Genomic DNA, 19,376 nt, shown 5'->3' on the forward strand with positions numbered 1-19,376 from the left:
TGTAATGGCTCCCAACTTAACTTGCGGTGGAATACATGTTACTTCCTGGTGGAAGTCCTGTGACGGTGGAAGTGTTCTGTGGCAGTTCTGTCCCACCCCAGTCACTAGCCACCTGTCCCACTGAAGACTTAAAATGTGGCTCTTGTGACTGAGGAACTGAGTTTTTCATTTTATTTACTTGAATTTAAATAGCCGCGTGGCCAGTGACTCCCATTCAGACAGTGCAGTTCTAGTACTGTTTTTCAGTCCCTCTTTTGTACAAGTCTGTCCCTATTTGTCATAGTTTCTGTTTTCAGTTGTTAGTATATTTGATGTTCTCCACCCTTAACGCATTCTCCTCTGCCTTCATTTATGTTTTCAAATCTGCTTAGGAAGCTTTGATCATTAGTGCTTAGATGGTGATTGGAATTAAATCTTATCTTCTCTTTTCCTCTTTTGTTAAACTAAAGGATCAGGTAGATACAGCTGTACAAGAACTCCTTCAGCTGAAAGCACAGTACAAATCTCTGACCGGAGTAGAGTATAAGCCTGTCTCTGCCACTGGGGCTGAGGACAAAGATAAGAAGAAGAAAGAAAAAGAAAACAAATCTGAGAAGCAGAATAAGCCTCAGAAGCAAAGTGATGGCCAAAAGAAAGACTCCTTTAAAAGCCAAGGAAGTGGACTGTCATCCAGTGGAGCAGGAGAAGGGCAAGGGCCTAAGAAACAGACCAGGTAATAGAACATGGAAGCTGCATTCCAAGTGAAGCAGTTGTGAAGGAATTCAACTCTGAAATTATTTTTTTTAAAAACAGATTTTGGTTAGTTTGACTATCATGTGAAGTTGGAGAAAGCTAGAGGTATGGTGCCAGGGGATAGCTTTTGTTAATTTTCTATTCGTTTGCTTGGTTCAGGACTCTCAGAATATAAAAAGTTTGCTGAAGTCTCACTCCCATGCTTGTACCCCATCTTCCCAGTTTCTCCTATCACCATCATGAATTGGTAACCATAGCAAGTTTCTTCTGTAACCACTGAGAGATCTTCATTTGGCTACACAAGTGAAAACAAATACATATAAATGTTCCCATTTTCCTCCCTTTTAACACAGCTGGTAGCCTGACAATACTCATTGTCTTACACCTTAAGCAAATTTTTCAGATGAAAATCTTTAATGGTGACTAAGTGACAACTTCGTTCTAGGATTTCAGGTTTGGTTAGAATAAATATAAAACAAAGCTGTTTAAAAGACAAAACAGTGGAATGGATGATGTTTTAGTATGTTCCAGTTCGTATGAATCATGTGATGCCCTGTCCATAATCCCCATGGCAAAATTAGAGTGAACTTTGTGCTAGCTTCCTTCAGTGGCTTAATAAAAAGAAAAACCTGTCATTAGCAACTACTATTGTGAGATCTTTTTTTTTGTGTGTGTGAGACCTTTTGGTTTTAGATTTTTTTTTTTTTTAAGGTTTTATTTATTTATTTGACAGAGAGAGACACAGTGAGAGAGGGAACACAAGCAGGGGGAGTGGGAGAGGGAGAAGCAGGTTTCCTGCTGAGCAGGGAGCCTGATGCAGGGCTCGATCCCAGGACCTGGGATCATGACCTGAGCTGAAGGCAGACGCTTAACCGACTGCGCCACCCAGGTGCCCCAGGTTTTAGATTTGTTTAGCTGATTTTAAAATTCTGCCTCTTAACTCTCACATCATACATGCAATGTCTCCTTAAACAAGAGAATATAACAGTTGTTTTTCTTGCGTATTGACTGAGTGATCAGATTTATAGATCACAGAATAATAGAAGAGAGAACAGAACTTCTTACCTTTTACCTTTGTTTGTGAAAAGGCCGGTTTCACGTAGGCATCTTGTTGAGCCATGTCAAAGTGAAACAGTGGAGAAGTCAGCTATAAATACATTAATATTTTAAGCCAATAAATCCTTGTTTGTAAACTCTAAAACAGGACTAATGGGTGATTTTTTTCTATGGGCATCGTAAGACCACAGTTCTTGAATAACTGTTGGTTTCAAGAAAAGGATCATTGTCTGGAATAGTTTTTTGTTGCAGATCTAACTTATTTTGCGCTAGTCTCTGCAGCTTTTACTTAGTACAATTAAAAGAAAAATTTTAGACTGTGTAAGGATTATATCTACCTATGTATGCACACATATACACACAGCCATTGTTTTCATTACTTTTTTATGTGTTACTCTCAGTGGGACAGCAGTCTTGCTAATTATAATGTTTTCTGGATTGAATTTGGCAAAAGATTCTTCTTTTTAGCGAGAGAATTCTATGTGAATAAATTCTATCTTTATTACAAATACATTACCTTATAAAAAACTTTGTAAAAAAGATGTCTGCATTAAAATCATAGCTTTTGCTAGCTTGACTTTCCTAGTTCTTTGTGGGCAGTGTCTTACCACCTTTTAAGAGGTTAAAAACATTATCTTGGGAATGAATATTCAAGAGCGATAAATACGGAAATAACTCGTATTGAAGAAACACCTATTCTGTTTCGAACTTCAGAAGTTTGTTTCCATTAAGCCTAAAAGCAGTTGATGAATAAAGGGATTCATATTTTATTTTTCCTATCTGCAGGTTGGGTCTTGAGGCAAAAAAAGAAGAAAACCTTGCAGATTGGTATTCTCAAGTGAGTATGCATTCCGTTTGTTTTCATGTTTTAAATTTCTCAAATACTACTTTGTATTTAGATTCTAAAAGTCCAGACACACGGTAATGTATGATGTTGTCAATAATATATAATATAGCCATTTAACCTGTCACAGTTTTCAAAGCATGTTCACATAAAGCAATGAATTGAGAAGTAGCCCTGTGAGATAGTCATTACTCAATTTTTTTTTTTTTTAATGGTGCGGTAAAGAGATAATCCAAAGTCATAGAGATAGTAAACAGCAGAAGTAAGATTGGCATTCAAGTCTTAAGAGTTTAGGCTTGGTGTTTCTCACTATAGAAAAGCCCATTTTACATGCACATTAAGGGGATGTACCAACAGTGGAAGCTTCCAGATTTGAAGCTTGGTTATCATTCACTTGGCACTTGTATTATAATTTTGGTTTAATTTAGGCTTCAAAGACTATTTTTCTTTTAAAAAGGTCATCACAAAGTCAGAACTGATTGAATACTATGATGTAAGTGGCTGCTATATTCTTCGTCCCTGGGCGTATTCCATTTGGGAATCCATCAAGGACTTTTTTGATGCTGAGATCAAGAAACTTGGTGTTGAAAACTGCTATTTCCCCATGTTTGTGTCTCAAGGTGCATTAGAGAAAGAGAAGACTCATATTGCTGACTTTGCTCCTGAGGTAAGTTAGCTTGCTTTATTTATTTTTGCAGTTATCTCTCATAAACTTAAAAGTATATTTTCAGTTCACACTTGAACAGAAATTTAAATGGCAAGACCAATTTAGAGAAATATAAAGCCATTACAAAAGATACATATGTATTTCTACCTTCAGGGGCAAGTTATGATTCTGTTTGTTACATTAACTAACTGGCTCTTACTTTTTGTAAATATTTTTAAGGACAGTAAGTATCTACTTTTCTTACCAGGAACAGCAGCAATTATTTTAACTTGCCTTAATTTCTGTAGCAAAAATTGAAATAGAGATTTGCCTGTATTTGTGCTATTTCTCTGAAATGCTGTTTAAAAAATGTATGGAAAATTATTTTATCTTACTAGGTTGCTTGGGTTACAAGATCTGGCAAAACAGAGTTGGCAGAACCAATTGCCGTTCGTCCCACTAGTGAAACAGGTGAGGATGGGCCTTGGGGTGTAGGAGAGCATTCATGGGAACACTAGAGATGGCTTCTAGAGTCACCTTTTGTGATTATGTGATATTTATGATCCTCCTTGACAGTACACAGTTTAACGAATGTTGATAAAAATGAATATATACTGAAGTTGCATAGAATTTTATTCTCAGTGCGGTAAACATTGCAGAGCTCTTTATCATTAGAATAAAGTATGTTGTTGTTTTTTTGAAAAAACACTTTATAAGTTTGCCAACACTGATGTTTTATGCCATATTTTCTTAAAAATTTTGTTAGTCATTTTAATATGACATTTATATTTGTATAGGGTTTTTATAGGTTACTAAGTGATTTCATTTATATATTGTATTCTTACAATAGTGAGTGAGAAAGGTGGAGGGAGCAATTGTAATCTCCATTTTGCAGGTAATAAAAAAGGTCTCTGAAAGGTTTTTGGGCTTGTCAGTGTTTTCCAAAGTGATTATCCATCTTTAGAATGAAGGATTATTTGCCCTTTACTTCATACTTCTGGTGATACTCTTGTATAGTATTATAAGGATGCATTATTGAAATTATGACACCAGCTGTTTTCTGGTTGGCAGAGTTTTTAGTAATTCTAGATAGTCATGAGTAGGCTGTGATAAGACAGACACTTTCACTTAAATTAACAGTTCATGGCAAGAGCTTTCATACTCTGCATAGATGCATTGGATAGATCTAATCTGAATTCTAGTTCTAATAGATAACTGCGCTGGATTCAGCAAGTTGTTTAACTTCTCTATGCTCAGATTCCACATCTTTGATACTAAGATTATGATAATTGACTTTGTGGATTGAACTTGGGAAGTGACCAGCATCATAAGTGCAAAGAACTTCACAGAGAGCATGCGTGGTATATGCTGTAAGAGCTTCACTTAGTGTTTTTGAAAATAAAACAGCTGAAAAGCAGTCAAATTAAATGTGAAGTGTAAATTTCAATGTGAAAAATACAAAATAAGGTCAGGTTTAGGTAAATATATTTCCTTGACTAATCCGCTTTATGAAATAACGTAGGGGGCGCCTGGGTGGCTCAGTCGTCAAGCGTCTGCCTTGGGCTCAGGTCATGATCCCAGGCTCCTGTGATCGAGCCCCGCATCAGGCTCCTTGCTTGGCAGGAAGCCTGCTTCTCTCTCTCCCACTCCGCCTGCTTGTGTTCCTGCTCTTGGCTCTCTCTCTCTCTGTCAAATAAATAAAATCTTGGGAAAAAAAAAAAAGAGAGAAATAATGTAGTAATACCATTCACTTACCGTTAACAAACATTGGAAAGGCATTTACACAAACACAGCATTTTAATTTGTATTCACTGTGTTACTGGTGTAACTCTTACTAGCCTTCAAAGAGAAATAAAACCTTCAGTGACTAACCACCTGTATTTTCCTGTATCTTTTCAGTAATGTATCCTGCATATGCAAAATGGGTGCAGTCACACAGAGATCTGCCCATCCGACTCAATCAGTGGTGTAATGTGGTGGTAGGTACATACTCTTTCTTGTGTTCTTTCATTATTCTTTATACTCAGTTTTTTTTTTAAAGCACATTTTTTCCCCTTATTTTTATATTCAAAGGATTGGGAGAATGGCATGCATTTTTTATCACAGTTATGGATTACATTTATGATTTCTGGTTACTTGCCACATTAAATTGTTAATAAAAATGGAAAAGCTCTCCATAATGATCAAATTGTGTTCTTGCCTCTTCCAGCGTTGGGAATTCAAACATCCTCAGCCTTTCCTACGCACTCGTGAATTCCTTTGGCAGGAAGGGCACAGTGCATTTGCTACCTTTGAAGAAGCAGCAGAAGAGGTATAAAAAGTCGTCTTCCATATTAATTATGTTCCATTTCTTTCTCCAGGCTGTGCTTTTTCCCCCCACCAACTATATAAGTAATGCAGTGTTATCTACTTAGATAATAATCATTTAATAAATAACTCTGAGTTGAAATTTAATCTGATCTCAAAATAACTTTAAAAGATAATTTCCTGGTATAATTATTTTGTTACTCAAAATTTATGTACCACCTGTTAAAAGAAAAATAGAAAAGTTAATACAGATATACACAGACTTAAGAAACTGCTTAAATGAAATTTTATTAGAAAATGTACTGTTTTAAATTTTCAGATGAAAATATTTTTGCACTTCCATGTATGGAGGAAATTATGTATGGAAATTATAATCCCAGGGTGAAATTAATTATTCTTCAGATTTTCACCCTGGTTACTAGAGATATATATATATGCATATATATATATATGCATATATATTTATATTCTTCAAAAACATTATTTTCTTATATTCTAAATTCATGAACATTTTAAAAAGTTACTCAACTTCTTTTCCACTACTTTGTTGAATATCTTCCTTAATAAATACACACTGGCTGCTTTAACCTTTCCGTAAGAAAAGGTTTTCATTGTTTGATGTACTTTTGCCACCACAGTTAGTTTTAAATAGTATAGTTTTATAGGTCTGTAAGAAATAAATACACCATATATTTGAACTTTCATATTTAAAATGTTGTTACAGGTCTTGCAGATACTTGACTTATATGCTCAGGTATACGAAGAACTCCTGGCAATTCCTGTTGTAAAAGGCAGAAAGACTGAAAAGGAGAAATTTGCAGGAGGAGATTATACAACTACCTTAGAGGTGTTTATATCCGCTAGTGGAAGAGCCATCCAGGTACCAGCGAAGTGCTGCATAGGGTTCGTAGGGGACTGTATGCACAGCCTGTGGGCACATCCAGTAGACTTCTGTCACCGGAGAAGTAGACTCTTTCCAAAAAAAAAAAGTCTATTTCATGTGCCTTCTAGACCATGTTATAATTTCACGCTTATCTATCCCATTTTTCCAAATCTCTAAGGTCAGTTAAGTGAAGGCTTGTATCCTGAATTACCAAAGCATGGATTCTTTTTTAACCTTTGTAGTTGAAGTTATTTCTATGAAACCGGCTGCCCACAGCAGTACGTTTCTGTACTTTTTTTTTTGACTAATCCTAGTCTTTTTGTTGTATCATTTATGCTTTAAAAACTTAATATAAAAAGAAAATCAAGGAACATGTTTGGTGTCATTTTAAGGTGTATGATCTTACAGAAATCATTTTCAAAGGCATAATTAGTTATTAAAATTAACGCTTCTATTTCTCTGTTTTAGGGAGCCACATCACATCATTTAGGGCAGAATTTTTCCAAAATGTTTGAAATTATTTTTGAAGATCCCAAGACGCCAGGAGAGAAGCAATTTGCCTATCAAAACTCCTGGGGTCTGACAACTCGAACTATTGGTGTTATGACCATGGTTCATGGAGACAACATGGGCTTAGTATTACCACCCCGTGTAGCTTCTGTTCAGGTAAGGAAACTGTTTCTGTTCATGAGTCTTTCTATAAAATACAGTCTGGACCTTAGTATTGTGTAACCTTGTGTATCATTTCTGGGTTTTTTTGTCTTTTAATTTTTAGCTGCTTTTATACAAAACTTTTTTAGAAATCATTTTTTGAAATGATTCATAATAAGTTTAATGAGATACAGTAGGTCAAATGAAAATGCATTTAGCCTAGACAAGTAATGTGCAGCTGGTTGGTAGACATTCCATAGAGATTAGAAATCACACAAGTTGATCTGTGTTAAAATTTATAGTCCCCAGTAGGTTTTGATTCCTGGGTATCATGCAGCCAACATGACCACATTACTTTGTATGCTGTTTTCTTGTATGAATTTGTGCTATTGTGCTGGTTCTAGGTGATGGTTATTCCTTGTGGCATTACCAATGCGCTTTCTGAAGAAGACAGAGAGGCTCTGATTGCAAAATGCAATGATTATCGAAGGCGGTTACTCAGTGTTAATATTCGAGTTAGAGTTGATTTGAGAGAGAACTATTCTCCAGGTTGGAAATTCAATCACTGGGAGCTCAAGGTAAATTCTTCAGTTGCATCTTTTACTTCCGTACTCCCAATTTGGATTTAGATTTTCTTAACATATGCTTCTATAAAATGTAAGGCTTTCTCATTACTTTTCTGTTTGGATAGTTGTGAATTTTTTTCTTCTTCACTTGAATTGCACTTAATTTTCACACAGTCCAGATCTTTGTAATAGTGATAAAGTTTATATATTTGCTAAATTTAAAATCTTTTTTGTGGAAGCTTATTTTTATTATGTTAGAATTAAAATGATCTTGAAGACCTTGTATATGATTAATAAACCTCATAGGGTTGTTATACCAAAATGTTTATACCAGGAATTCACATAATAAGTAAGCTACTTAAACAGTAAGACTATCAGAATACTGGTGCATGGTTACCACCTACCTGTCATGGTTAACAGCTGATCAGGAAAACATCAGAAAGTAATATCATATTTGATTTTCCACACCGCATTGTTTCACACCCATTTGTTGATTTTTATTTTGTATATTAAAGGCTAAATTCTGATTTAATATTTTTGTTTTTTAAAATATTTTATTTATTTATTTGACCGAGAGACACAGCGAGAGAGGGAACACAAGCAGGGGGAGTGGGAGAGGGAGAAGCAGGCCTCCCGCCGAGCAGGGAGCCTGATGTGGGGGCTCGATCCCAGGACCCCGGGATCATGACCTGAGCCGAAGGCAGACGCTTCACGACTAAGCCACCCAGGCGCCCCCGATTTAATGTTTTTAATATAAATTTCATTTATTGCACATTGTCATTAGTAGATGATCTTTATTTTTAATTCCATTTTTCAAACTTCTGGAATTTATTTTTTTTTATATGCTTTACCAAGGGAATCTTACTAGATTAGCAGAATTTCTAAACTCACATTACAGGAAATAGATGAGAAGATGTAGTGATATTGCAGCTCCAAGCTGATTCCAGGTATGGAAGCTCAACAGAATTGGGATTATTCAGTATGAACACATACAGGGTTCCCAAAGTTGCTGGTATTTATACCTCTGTTTCTTTTAATTGGCCCCTAAGGTAAATCTTTTATGATTTTGTTTCCCTTCTGTATAATACACTTTTTCCTTTACTTACTCTCCTACCTTTAATGAAGACTTTAAAGATAAGTGTTTCCTCACATAATTTCCCTTTAATTGCAGTGTTTTTTGCTTACTTAGAAATAGCAGTTGTGTGTTTCCAGCAGCAGCTTGTCTGAGCCCATGTGCCCTTGCCTGAGGTTCCAAATATTAAAGGAGAAACATATTCTTTGCTACTGGCTGGAGTGAGAGGAGAGAAAAAAGCATCCATAGTCACTTCTCCTTCTGTCATCCTCCTCTTCCATCTCACTTCTCCCTCTAGGACTGACTTGACTTTGTCCCTGTCACTTTTCTTTTTAGTAGCCTGACGGGCCTATACTGTGAAGGAGATACGGAGTGTGAGTAGGCTCTGCTACAACTTCTTTGTCCACAATTGTCAGGAAAGAAAACAGAACACCTAAATTCTAAACTTGATGCCCAAGATTAAAGAACAGTGGGAGGGGTCACTAGTGAAAAGTACTCATGGCACTTCTTAATGCTATTTTATCTCCATTTAGTCCAAGAATTCCTGAGAAAAAGTATTTTAGAAGATCTAGATTCGTATTCATTTGGTAGTTTAACTTTGTACAACGAGGCAGCTCAGGGGTGGGGTGGGATGTGTATGTATTGGGAGACTCGGTTTCGTAACTGGGATATATGGTGTAGTTATCAGACAAGAACCCAGGGACTCCACAACTTCTTTATACCTCTTCCTGTATTGTGAAAGTAGAAAGGGGAAAATAATATGAGTGAATTAACTACTTTTCTTTTTACTGTGTTGGATGACTGAAGAGAATTGCTACTGAAAAGAAAAACAAGCAAACAAAAAATCCTTTATGAGTAAATTCATAACTTTTTACTTAGAAAAAAATGAGCAACAGAATATATGCCCCCTCTGTGATCTGGCCTCAGATGATCTTTCCGGCCATTGCCACCCACGCCCCTGTGTGAGTGCCCTCCTTATCCCACATGGGCTCTGTCACTCTGTGCCAGGTTATTCTCACACCAAGATGCCCTCTCGCCCGACTCGGGCTTTGATGCCCTGCTCTGAGCTGCCATAGCTCTCCTTGCCCAGTACAGGACCCAGTCCTGTTGCTGTTAGTTGTCACGTCATTTTGGTTTTCCTTTACTCAGGAGTAGTTCCTTAGCCTTTCTTTGTTGTTCATGACACGGGCATTTTTGTAGGTATAGGTCAGTTATTTTATAGAATGTTCTTCAGTTTTGATGAAATTACTCATTAATTTTTGCCTTCTCTAGTAACTTTCCTTCTCTCTCTTCCAGCTGTGAGGATAGTCTCCCACTTCTGATTTTCTGTACTGATTATTTGTATTTACCTGGCAAAACGTGAAGCTCCTTGAGGACAGGATCTGTTTCTTCTTATTCCTTTTGTAAATCTCATTGCATTAACACTGTTACACATGCATACATTAGGTGAATAAAGGAAAAGAAAATAATGATGTAATATTTAGTGTACAGTAATTTGTTCTCTGGTATTCATTATTTTAGAAGATAAGTCTTCTCTAAAGATAAATCTTTTTTTAGAATAACAGTTAAAAATTTTCCTTTGATTTTTATTTGGGGGACTGCCATCAGCTAAACTGTATATTGTAGAGGCTCCTAACTTAAATTTGAAAACCCCAAATTAGTTTTAGAGGATCATTTGCTCAAAAAAACAAAAGTTTAAAAAAATCTACTGTTTGTTAGGTAAGGTTCTAGATCCTAAAAATAAGGTCTCTCTGGGCCTTAATTCCCCTCCTGGAGCACCCATAAGGGTTGAACATTCACAGGCTTAAATTTGGATATAGTCCTTAAGCTCCTTTGTAAAATCCAAACAGAATAGGGGAGTGGTTCCCCAGAGTGCAGTCCCAGCATCACTTGAGAACTTGTTAGAAATATGAATCTTTAGGCCCCATTCCTGGACCTACTGTAATAAGAGATTCAGGGGGTAGAGCCCAACAATCTGTGCTTTAACAAGCCCTTCACTCTGCACACTAGAGTATCCAGAGCTAAGACTTAACCACACTGTTGTGCCGAGAATGAGTCACAGATGTGCCAGGGTGTACTGATGAGTGACTTGGGGCGGCCTTAATTTCAAGAAGACCTCTCTGTTTACCACCTTGTGTGCCCCTACAAATGCAACTTTCTGTGCGTGTCTTATGGGAGGAGAGGTAGGAATATTGATCTAGATAGCACTGCCTTCATGTTTCTCCATTAAACACAACTCTTAGCTCAAAACTGCTTGGGCAGTACATTTTTTTCTTAGGTTTATACGTTCTTATTGGAATAGATTTCTGTAGTATCTCAGGAATATTGCCTGCTGTTTTTATTGTTTGCTTATGCCTTTGATTTTTTGGGTTTTTATGATTTGTAGTGGATAAAGCCATGAAATATTCTGTATCTTCAAGTGGAGACAGGCATGCATCATTTTAACTGCCTTCTTTGTTTTCTAGGGAGTTCCCATCAGACTTGAAGTTGGGCCACGTGATATGAAGAGCTGCCAGTTTGTAGCTGTCAGACGAGATACTGGAGAAAAGCTGACAGTTGCTGATAATGAGGCTGAGACTAAACTTCATGCTCTTTTGGAAGACATCCATGTGAACCTTTTTACAAGGTTAGTTCCTTAGGATTGCTTTTGCCTCTGATCTTGAAACCCTATTCAGCTTTTGAGAGCTGTACTGAGGAATTTTTTGAGTACCCCAGCTGGAAGTCATCTTTCCCTCTGCGCTCCCGTAGTTCTTAATTTGTCTCTCTCTTTTTGTGTTTTTGACCTGTATCATGATGATTTTTCCAAGGGTTTTTCTGCCTCCTACTAGGTTTGCCGTGCTGGCCTGTCTGTCCCATGGACTAATTCAGTTTGACTTTAAATCCAGGCTTTTATAACATGTAAATTTGAGGGATTAAGGCATTGATTCTCACCTGCTGGATACACGTTAGTAGCACCTAGGAAGCTTTAAAAAAAACAGCAGTGCCTAGACCCCCTCCGCAGAGATGTTAATTTAGCTGGTCTAGAGTGAATGTGGCAGCTGTAGTATTAAAAGCTCCCCATGTGATTATGACGTGTAGCCAAGGCAAAGAACCTTTTGACTGGGATTGGAGATCTGGGGTGAAAGGAAGCTTCAGGGCTGCACTGGCCTGTGGAGAGGGTTCTTCTAGAATCAGAGGTCTCAGAGCAGAGGCACTAGAAGATCGGTGCATATATGTGGCACTTTATTTTCTTTCCTACCCACCTGAGACAAAGAGGAAGGCCCACTGCCACTTGGGATAGGGGCTTAGTTTGGGAGAAGGTAGTGCCTGCATCTTATTTATTCATATGTCTTCTAATACCTTGTGCCTAACTCATATTAGGCCTCAAATCATGCATTTAAGGAATGAACTAATTTTAGCCTTGGCATTGGTGCTTACGTGTTTTTGGGCAAGTGATTTCACTTCTTTTGGCTTGCTTGCCCTAAAATGAGAATGATAATGAGTCACTTGACTTCAAGGATTTACTTAGCCTAATAATGAATAGTGCATTTGAAGTCCATCTGAACTGAGAACAGGTCATATTGTCAAGAGGTAAAAGATTAGAAAGCTGCCTGTCCTTACTGCTTCCATTTAGTGCTTTTAGTACACTGGTTCTTTTCTAGGGGTTTCTCTTCAGAGTCACCTGGGAGGTTTGGGAACAGAAACATACCTGAGCCTCACACCTGGAGTTTCTGATCATTGGTTTTAAGATCGGTTCTGGTTATCTGTAGCGTAAAAATGTTCTGTGTGTGATTCAGATGCATACTCCTGATTGGAAAGCCACTGCTTTCATGGCTAAAAAGCAGTTTTATCTTTGACATTTTTACTCAGCAAATTTGTTAATGTAGGTTTCATAAAGGTGCATTTTTGCCCCACCCTACGGCTTAAGCCTTATATATTTTTTCTGGATCTTATTGGCTATAACTTATTCAAATGGGTCTGTCCTACTATGGAAAAGTCAGAAGGGGGCACCTGGGTGCCTCAGTCGTTAAGCGTCTGCCTTCGGCTCAGGTCATGATCCTGGGATCCTGGGATCAAGCCCCTCATCGGGCTCCCTGCTCCGTGGGAAGCCTGCTTCTCCCTCTTCCACTCCCCCTGCTTGTGTTCCCTCTCTCTCATTGTCTTGGTCTCTGTCAAATAAATAAATAAAATCTTAAAAAAAAAGTCAGAAGGAGGGGATTTGGTGGAGAGCTAGCAGTTACTGGCGTAGAATTCACATGGTCTTAGTCCTGAGATTCAGAAAATAAAAATATGCCTTCTCTTTCTTGGTCACCACCCATGAATCATCCTCATGTAATGTGTGACTGAATGTAAAAGAGAATAATACTTATTTCCATTTCTAAAACCTGAAGTTCTTACAAAATAATTATATAGTATATGAAAATAGCTCGAATAATGTGTATTAATGGTTTTTCCTTTTTTAAAACATTTTCATGCCTTTGTGTTTGATTCTCACAATCCCGTACGATAGTTAGACTTACTTGAGTTTTTTTTCCAATTTTGTAGAAAGGAAAACTAAGACCAAAGAGGTTTTAAAAATAACGCAGACTCGGGCGCCTGGGTGCCTCAGTTGGTTAAGCGACTGCCTTCGGCTCAGGTCATGATCCTGGAGTCCCCGGATCGAGTCCCATATCGGGCTCCTTGCTCAGCAGGGGGTCTCCTTCTCCCTCTGACCCTCCCCCCTCTCATGTGCTCTCTCTCTTTCGTGCTCTCTCTCAAATAAATAAAAGCTTTAAAAAAAATAAAAAAAATAAAAATAACGCAGACTCTCATAAATGGTAAGTGGGTATAGCCAGGGATAGAATGTTGGTCAGGAGAGATTTAATGGCAATAACAAAAGTAATTATTGCCTGTTGTGTGCTTGGCAAATTCTCCTTTCATCTAGTGTTAATAGTAATGCAGTGAGGAGTTAACTGAGATTTACTGCTAGCAACAAAGTTGAGATTCAAATTGAGATGTTCTCACTTCAGGTTATTCCTCTTTTGTTAAATTATGCTTATTTTTTTAAAAAAAAACTTGGTTGTATTGGTAAGAAAAAATATGTATTCTTTTGCAATTATATTTTGATAGGGCTTCTGAAGACCTTAAGACTCATATGGTTGTGGCTAATACAATGGAAGACTTTCAGAAGATGCTAGATTCTGGGAAGGTAAGAGACTTCTGAAAAGTTTTGAATATAAAAATATTTCAGCTATGGTATTTTAAGACTCACTGAATTTATGCATGGTATTAATCCCTTTTTCAGGGCCAGTCACACGCCAGGATTATATATTACTCCACATTCTGTCCTCTTTTCCTTTGGCTTTCCTAAAATTACAGCATTATATCATTTTTGGATAACACTGTGAACTGATTATGTAAAAGCTTTTTCTCATGCTTGAAATGCTGGCTAAACAACATTCATTCTGTACGACCCCTAATGTTTTAATTACTGAAATTTTTCATTTTGTTGTTCAGCTTGAATTAGGTTCTTGAAGTAAGCATTGTTGTAATGTAATGTGCATATTCCTAAAATAAGGTTAAAAGGTCCATGTCAGAAATTTCAGTTCTCTGACCGTGTGTGTGTGTGTGTGTGTGTGTGTGTGTGTGTGTGTGTGTTTCCCTGATCTTAATTGATTGAACTTTTCTGAATAATAAGGGGGAAAGTACTGCTCATGTTTAAGCCTGTTTTTCAGAGTGAGTGGGTACTTCAGGCTCCTTTAAAAGACCCAGGTATGGGCGCCTGGGTGGCTCAGTCGTTAAGCGTCTGCCTTCGGCTCAGGTCATGATCCCAGGGTCCTGGGATCGAGCCCCGCATTGAGCCCCATATCTGGCTCCCGGCTCAGCAGGAAGCCTGCTTCTCCCTCTCCCAATCCCCCTGCTTGTGTTCCCTCTCTTGCTGTCTCTCTCTGTCAAATAAATAAATAAAAATCTTAATAAATAAATAAAAGACCCAGGTCTTTCTAATTAGGTACTTTGGTGGTTCTTTAAGATTTTATCAGTTTTATGTGTTCTGAGTATGCAGATGTTCCTAGCTGAAACTTTCAATTTTCATAGTGAAGAGGTCCTGATTTGCAAAATTACTAATTACTGGAATGAATCACTTACGAACTTTAGTATTCTAGTATTCATGCTTGATTATACAACCAGTCCTGTGTTCTCAGGTTATAAATGAGGAAACCATGGGCCAGAGTCTAAATGAATTACCCTGACCTCTACAGAGGCAAACTTGGTCCTAGAATTTAGATCTCTCTCCTGACTCATTTTAATGCACTTTTCTCTGTATCTGTTTGCTTGTTTTAATTTTTTTATTTTTAAGTAACCTCTACACCCAGCATGGGGCTCAAACTCAGCCCCAAGATCAAGAGTTGCGTGCTCCACTGACTGAGCCTACAGGCACCCCTGTTTGTTTTTAATTCATGCTGAGAGTATAAGGCAAAATTTTAATTGGTTAGGGTCATAACCTCTTAATATGTCTCTTATTGCATGAGCTGGGACAGTGTTAATCTCTTTGGCTCTTAGTTACTAATCTGTAAAATGGGAGTATAAGGTAGATAATCTTAAAATCCCCTTCAGATCCATAATTCTTCAGTATTTAGCTTTCTATTCTTGGTTTATTACCTTTGTGATCTTCCATCTTTTTGGTTTCCATAATTTGTCACTTGACTCAGACTACGTACTTCCAATAGAAGTCTAGAGAAATGGATAGCCATCTATCCGATGCAGTGGTTTTTTTTCTTTCACTGTAATTTATCTATGATTATTTTATTTTTGTTCTATTACTGAATTTTAAAATTTCATTTATTATAGAAGTATTATAGTAGTCACTGTTGCAGTACAGTCTGGTAAAGATATTTACATAAGAGTTAATAAATCAATAGAGTATCAGTTAATCCGTTGTTTTCAAAGAAATGAATCTCAGCAGGTCTTAGAGTCATATCTTTTATTCTGATATTAGGTCAGAGATTTCAATATCTATTCTAAAGCACCAAGTAGTATATTAGCTGTATGTCCAAGGAGCACATGGGAGATTAGAGGAGACTTTGTTTTTTGTATTCGGGAGTCAGTTCCACCCCCATCTCACCCCATGTTGTGCAGCTTCGATGAGTTGACTGAGCATCAAGCAACCTTTGAGGCTGTTGTAAATAAAACTGTATTTACTAGGTGGGGAGAAGGAGAAAGGGATCTTTGGAACTTTAATGTAGGTGAAAGTTTGATTTTCTACTCTTCTTTGTCGGTAAAATGAAAAAAAAAAACTATCTGATTCATAAAACTTGAGTAAATTTTTCCAAGGGGATGATCTTAATTAAATGAAAAATAAATGTTATTTATATATAATTTTTTTTTACCACTGACATATATTACTAACCTGTTGACACTATGATTATTGATATTTCTCATCATTAACATTTTCTGCTACAGATTTCAAGATACTATACATTGCAAAAAATTGTATCTTCTTGTAGCATAGATATAGAGATAATAAAAAATAAAAGTTAAAGATCTTTCTGTGGTTGAATAAACAGCCTAAAACTGTGTGTTATCCTTTCATATTAATGAATTACATGCATAAATAGGAATTCCAGATCTTATCACCTACACTTTACTTTGAAGCTACAAAGAATTAAAACATGGGTTTTTACAAAATTGTCATTTATGAATCTAAATAACTTCAGTTGAATTTTTTCATGCTATATCATTATTTTAAGTTTCAAAAATTTATTATTTTAGGGACGCCTGGGTGGCTCAATCAGTTAAGCATCTATCTGCCTTTGGCTCAGGTCATGATCTCAGGATCCTGGGATCGAGCCCCATATCGGGCTCCCTGCTCAGCGGGCAATCTGCTTGTCCCTCTGCCCCTGCCCCTGCTCGTGCTCTGTCTCTCTCAAATAAAAATCTTTAAAAAAATTTAAAAAAAAACAAAAATTATTGTTTTAGAAATACTTTCTCAAGGCTCAGTAATTTTTTTCTTAGGGAAAAAGAAAATAAGGCCATTTACTATAAAATTTGTTAAAGTTACAAAAATACAGCTGTGTGTGGGTTAAAAATAAAAGTAAAAATTTCTAAGAAACCAAATTTAAATTTATTACCCGAAGGCATTCTTTGTAATTAAGTCTTAATATTTTTATCATTTCACAGTGACCATGGTTAAAGTTTTCCTCCCATTCTGTCTAGTAAAATTTTCTAAGAAACCAAATTTAAATTTATTACCCGAAGACATTCTTTGTAATTAAGTCTTAGTATTTTTATCATTGCACAGTGACCGTGGTTAAAGTTTTCCTCCCATTCTGTCTTTCATAATGAATTTTAAATAATACTTTTATGAATGTACATTCTTTCCATGCTTTCTGTTTGTACAAAGGCTAATGATTTACCAAGTTTCAATACAGAGGGGTAACTTTGGGTTATTTTGGCTCTTGTATCTTTACGTTTATTTTTGCTTCAGTTTTCTTGCACATTTCTATTAAAATTTTTCAAGATACTTATTACTACCATCCCTTCCACCTTCTCTCATCCACTCACTCCTACCCTCCAGGATTTTCCTAGTAGTTTATCACTTCTTTATTGTCTTAAGGCAGATTATCAGAATAACAGTTGATCAGTGTTGGGAATTTGGCTAACACATTTTACTGAATGAACGTAAGAGACAGATAACTAACACTTCCTCACCTTAGAAGAATGTTCACCTGATCAATTACTTGTTCTTTTTGTAATTTCCTGATGTCAATGTACTTGTACTTTACTTCCTAAAGAAGCCTTTTGAAGTATATTTAACCAAATTCTGAGTGCCTTAGGGTTTGCAGGAGGCTCTCAGTTGGAGTATGGAATGTGTGGCTGGAAGTGGTTGATCAGAAATTGATGAGGAAGCTGGATAGCTTCTTAGCTGTTCTTAAACTAGCATTTCTAATGTGTGGGGGGGATTGTCCACACCTTTGATCTCCCCATTGCTAACCTTGATCTCCAGGAATTTTCGGTAGCACTGTTACATAATTGTTATTGCATAGAAACCTCATTTTGAAGTAGACATGATATGAAAGTTTAGGATTTACAACTGAAAGAAATCTTAATTCTTGTCTAGTCCAACACACATTTTACAAAAGAAAACTCAGAGCTAGGGATTTTCAAAACAGGCAGTGAATTTCAAAATTAGGGTAAAATCCCAGCTATCTTGATTTTGCCCATTATTGTATATGGTCTATGAAAGAAAATTTGAGAAGTTGTTTTTTCTAATACAAAATGATTTTTTACTTTCAAATACCTTGTGGACTTTAAAATGATTCACTTATCTATAACAGTGTGGCATAAAGTGAGGTTGACCTGATTGTTAATGGTTATTGTTAACAACAGTGTAAAAATCAGCTTACTATTTGTCATCTCCTCTCTGTCCTTCTCATAACCGTTTACCTAGGCAGAGCAGGTGGTAGTCGGATCTGAAATGAGGGAGGTACAGCCGGAGTCTGGACTCAGGGCTACTCATCCTTCCTTTCTCTACCGGCACTGTGGCGTAGCTAGTTTATTTGGACATTGACGTGTACTACAAAGATGTTTTATGTATGTGGGTTTCGGATCGAGGGGGAAAACATTTTCTCATCTCTTGCACTTCTGAACAGTGTTCCTTGCAGATTTGCAAAGGTACCAGGGCCTGAAAAAGGCTGGGAGACCTGTCCTTTTTGCTTGTCAGTTTAATAGGCCATTCAGGTGTTCCTTTGACAGAACAGGAGTTATAAATACTGTTTTTCCTTTTCTGTTAGATTGCTCAGATTCCATTCTGTGGGGAAATTGACTGCGAAGACTGGATCAAAAAGACCACTGCTAGGTAAATACGGTTAACAGAACTGTGACAGTAACAAAGAATGGGAATATACAGCATAAGTAAATGGAATTCTTACTTGTTTTTAACTGCAGGGATCAAGATCTTGAGCCCGGAGCTCCATCCATGGGAGCTAAAAGCCTTTGCGTCCCCTTCAAACCCCTCTGTGAGCTGCAGCCCGGAGCCAGATGCGTCTGCGGCAGGAACGCCGCCAAGTACTATACCTTGTTTGGCCGCAGTTACTAAGGGATAAAACAAAACTGCTATCTCCAATCCTCCTCACTTTTTAAAAAATTGATATTAATATCTTCCCAGATATAGACAGTTTTATGATTTTTTAAAATAAAAGTTCTAATAGGAGGTTACATGAGGCACAAACACCTTATTCTTATGTCTAAATTAACAGTGGGTAAGAAGACTTTTCTGTAAACAACCCCAGTAATAAACACCATGAACTGATACTGTCTTATGTATTCATTTGTTTCTGAGATACCTGAAGCATGTGCTACGGGCCATTCTTACAGAGAGCTGGAGAGAACTGGACCCTTAGGTAACTGCTCTTGGTCTGAGCGTCCCTCACAGTTCAGACCGCGAACGAGCAATTATCCCGTTTCCTGTATGTTGAGGTACTTCCCTTCCTTAACTCCCTCTGCCAAATCTAAAATTGTCCTAAATCTTTCTGTTTAAAAAAACAAAACAAAGCCACAAATAGACAAAAAAAACAAAACAAGCCCAACTTTCCCTTGAGCTTCTCTCTCCCTCTCATTACTACTAGTTACTGTGGGGTCTTCAAAAAAAAAAAAAGTCATGA

The 19,376-nt window shown here is 37.0% G+C and overlaps 1 protein-coding gene across 2 annotated transcripts in view; it reads left to right on the forward strand.

The window, feature by feature from the left end:
• Window positions 1–19,026, forward strand: part of EPRS1 (glutamyl-prolyl-tRNA synthetase 1) — a 66,233-nt gene extending 47,207 nt beyond the window's left edge. For both annotated transcript variants that reach the window (XM_021698470.1, XM_044915899.1), the window contains 13 exons: window positions 450–712; window positions 2,575–2,626; window positions 3,090–3,299; window positions 3,677–3,749; window positions 5,178–5,257; window positions 5,488–5,589; window positions 6,310–6,465; window positions 6,937–7,134; window positions 7,524–7,697; window positions 11,223–11,383; window positions 13,846–13,924; window positions 18,507–18,571; window positions 18,661–19,026. In XM_021698470.1, the coding sequence (XP_021554145.1) occupies window positions 450–712; window positions 2,575–2,626; window positions 3,090–3,299; window positions 3,677–3,749; window positions 5,178–5,257; window positions 5,488–5,589; window positions 6,310–6,465; window positions 6,937–7,134; window positions 7,524–7,697; window positions 11,223–11,383; window positions 13,846–13,924; window positions 18,507–18,571; window positions 18,661–18,811 (1,764 nt within the window). In that variant the 3' untranslated portion in view covers window positions 18,812–19,026. The remainder of the gene's footprint in view (window positions 1–449; window positions 713–2,574; window positions 2,627–3,089; window positions 3,300–3,676; window positions 3,750–5,177; window positions 5,258–5,487; window positions 5,590–6,309; window positions 6,466–6,936; window positions 7,135–7,523; window positions 7,698–11,222; window positions 11,384–13,845; window positions 13,925–18,506; window positions 18,572–18,660) is intronic.
• Window positions 19,027–19,376: the final 350 nt, after the last annotated feature.

The sequence above is a fragment of the Neomonachus schauinslandi genome, chromosome 6 (genome assembly GCF_002201575.2).
Source record: "Neomonachus schauinslandi chromosome 6, ASM220157v2, whole genome shotgun sequence".
In the NCBI taxonomy this organism is placed as follows: domain Eukaryota; kingdom Metazoa; phylum Chordata; class Mammalia; order Carnivora; family Phocidae; genus Neomonachus; species Neomonachus schauinslandi.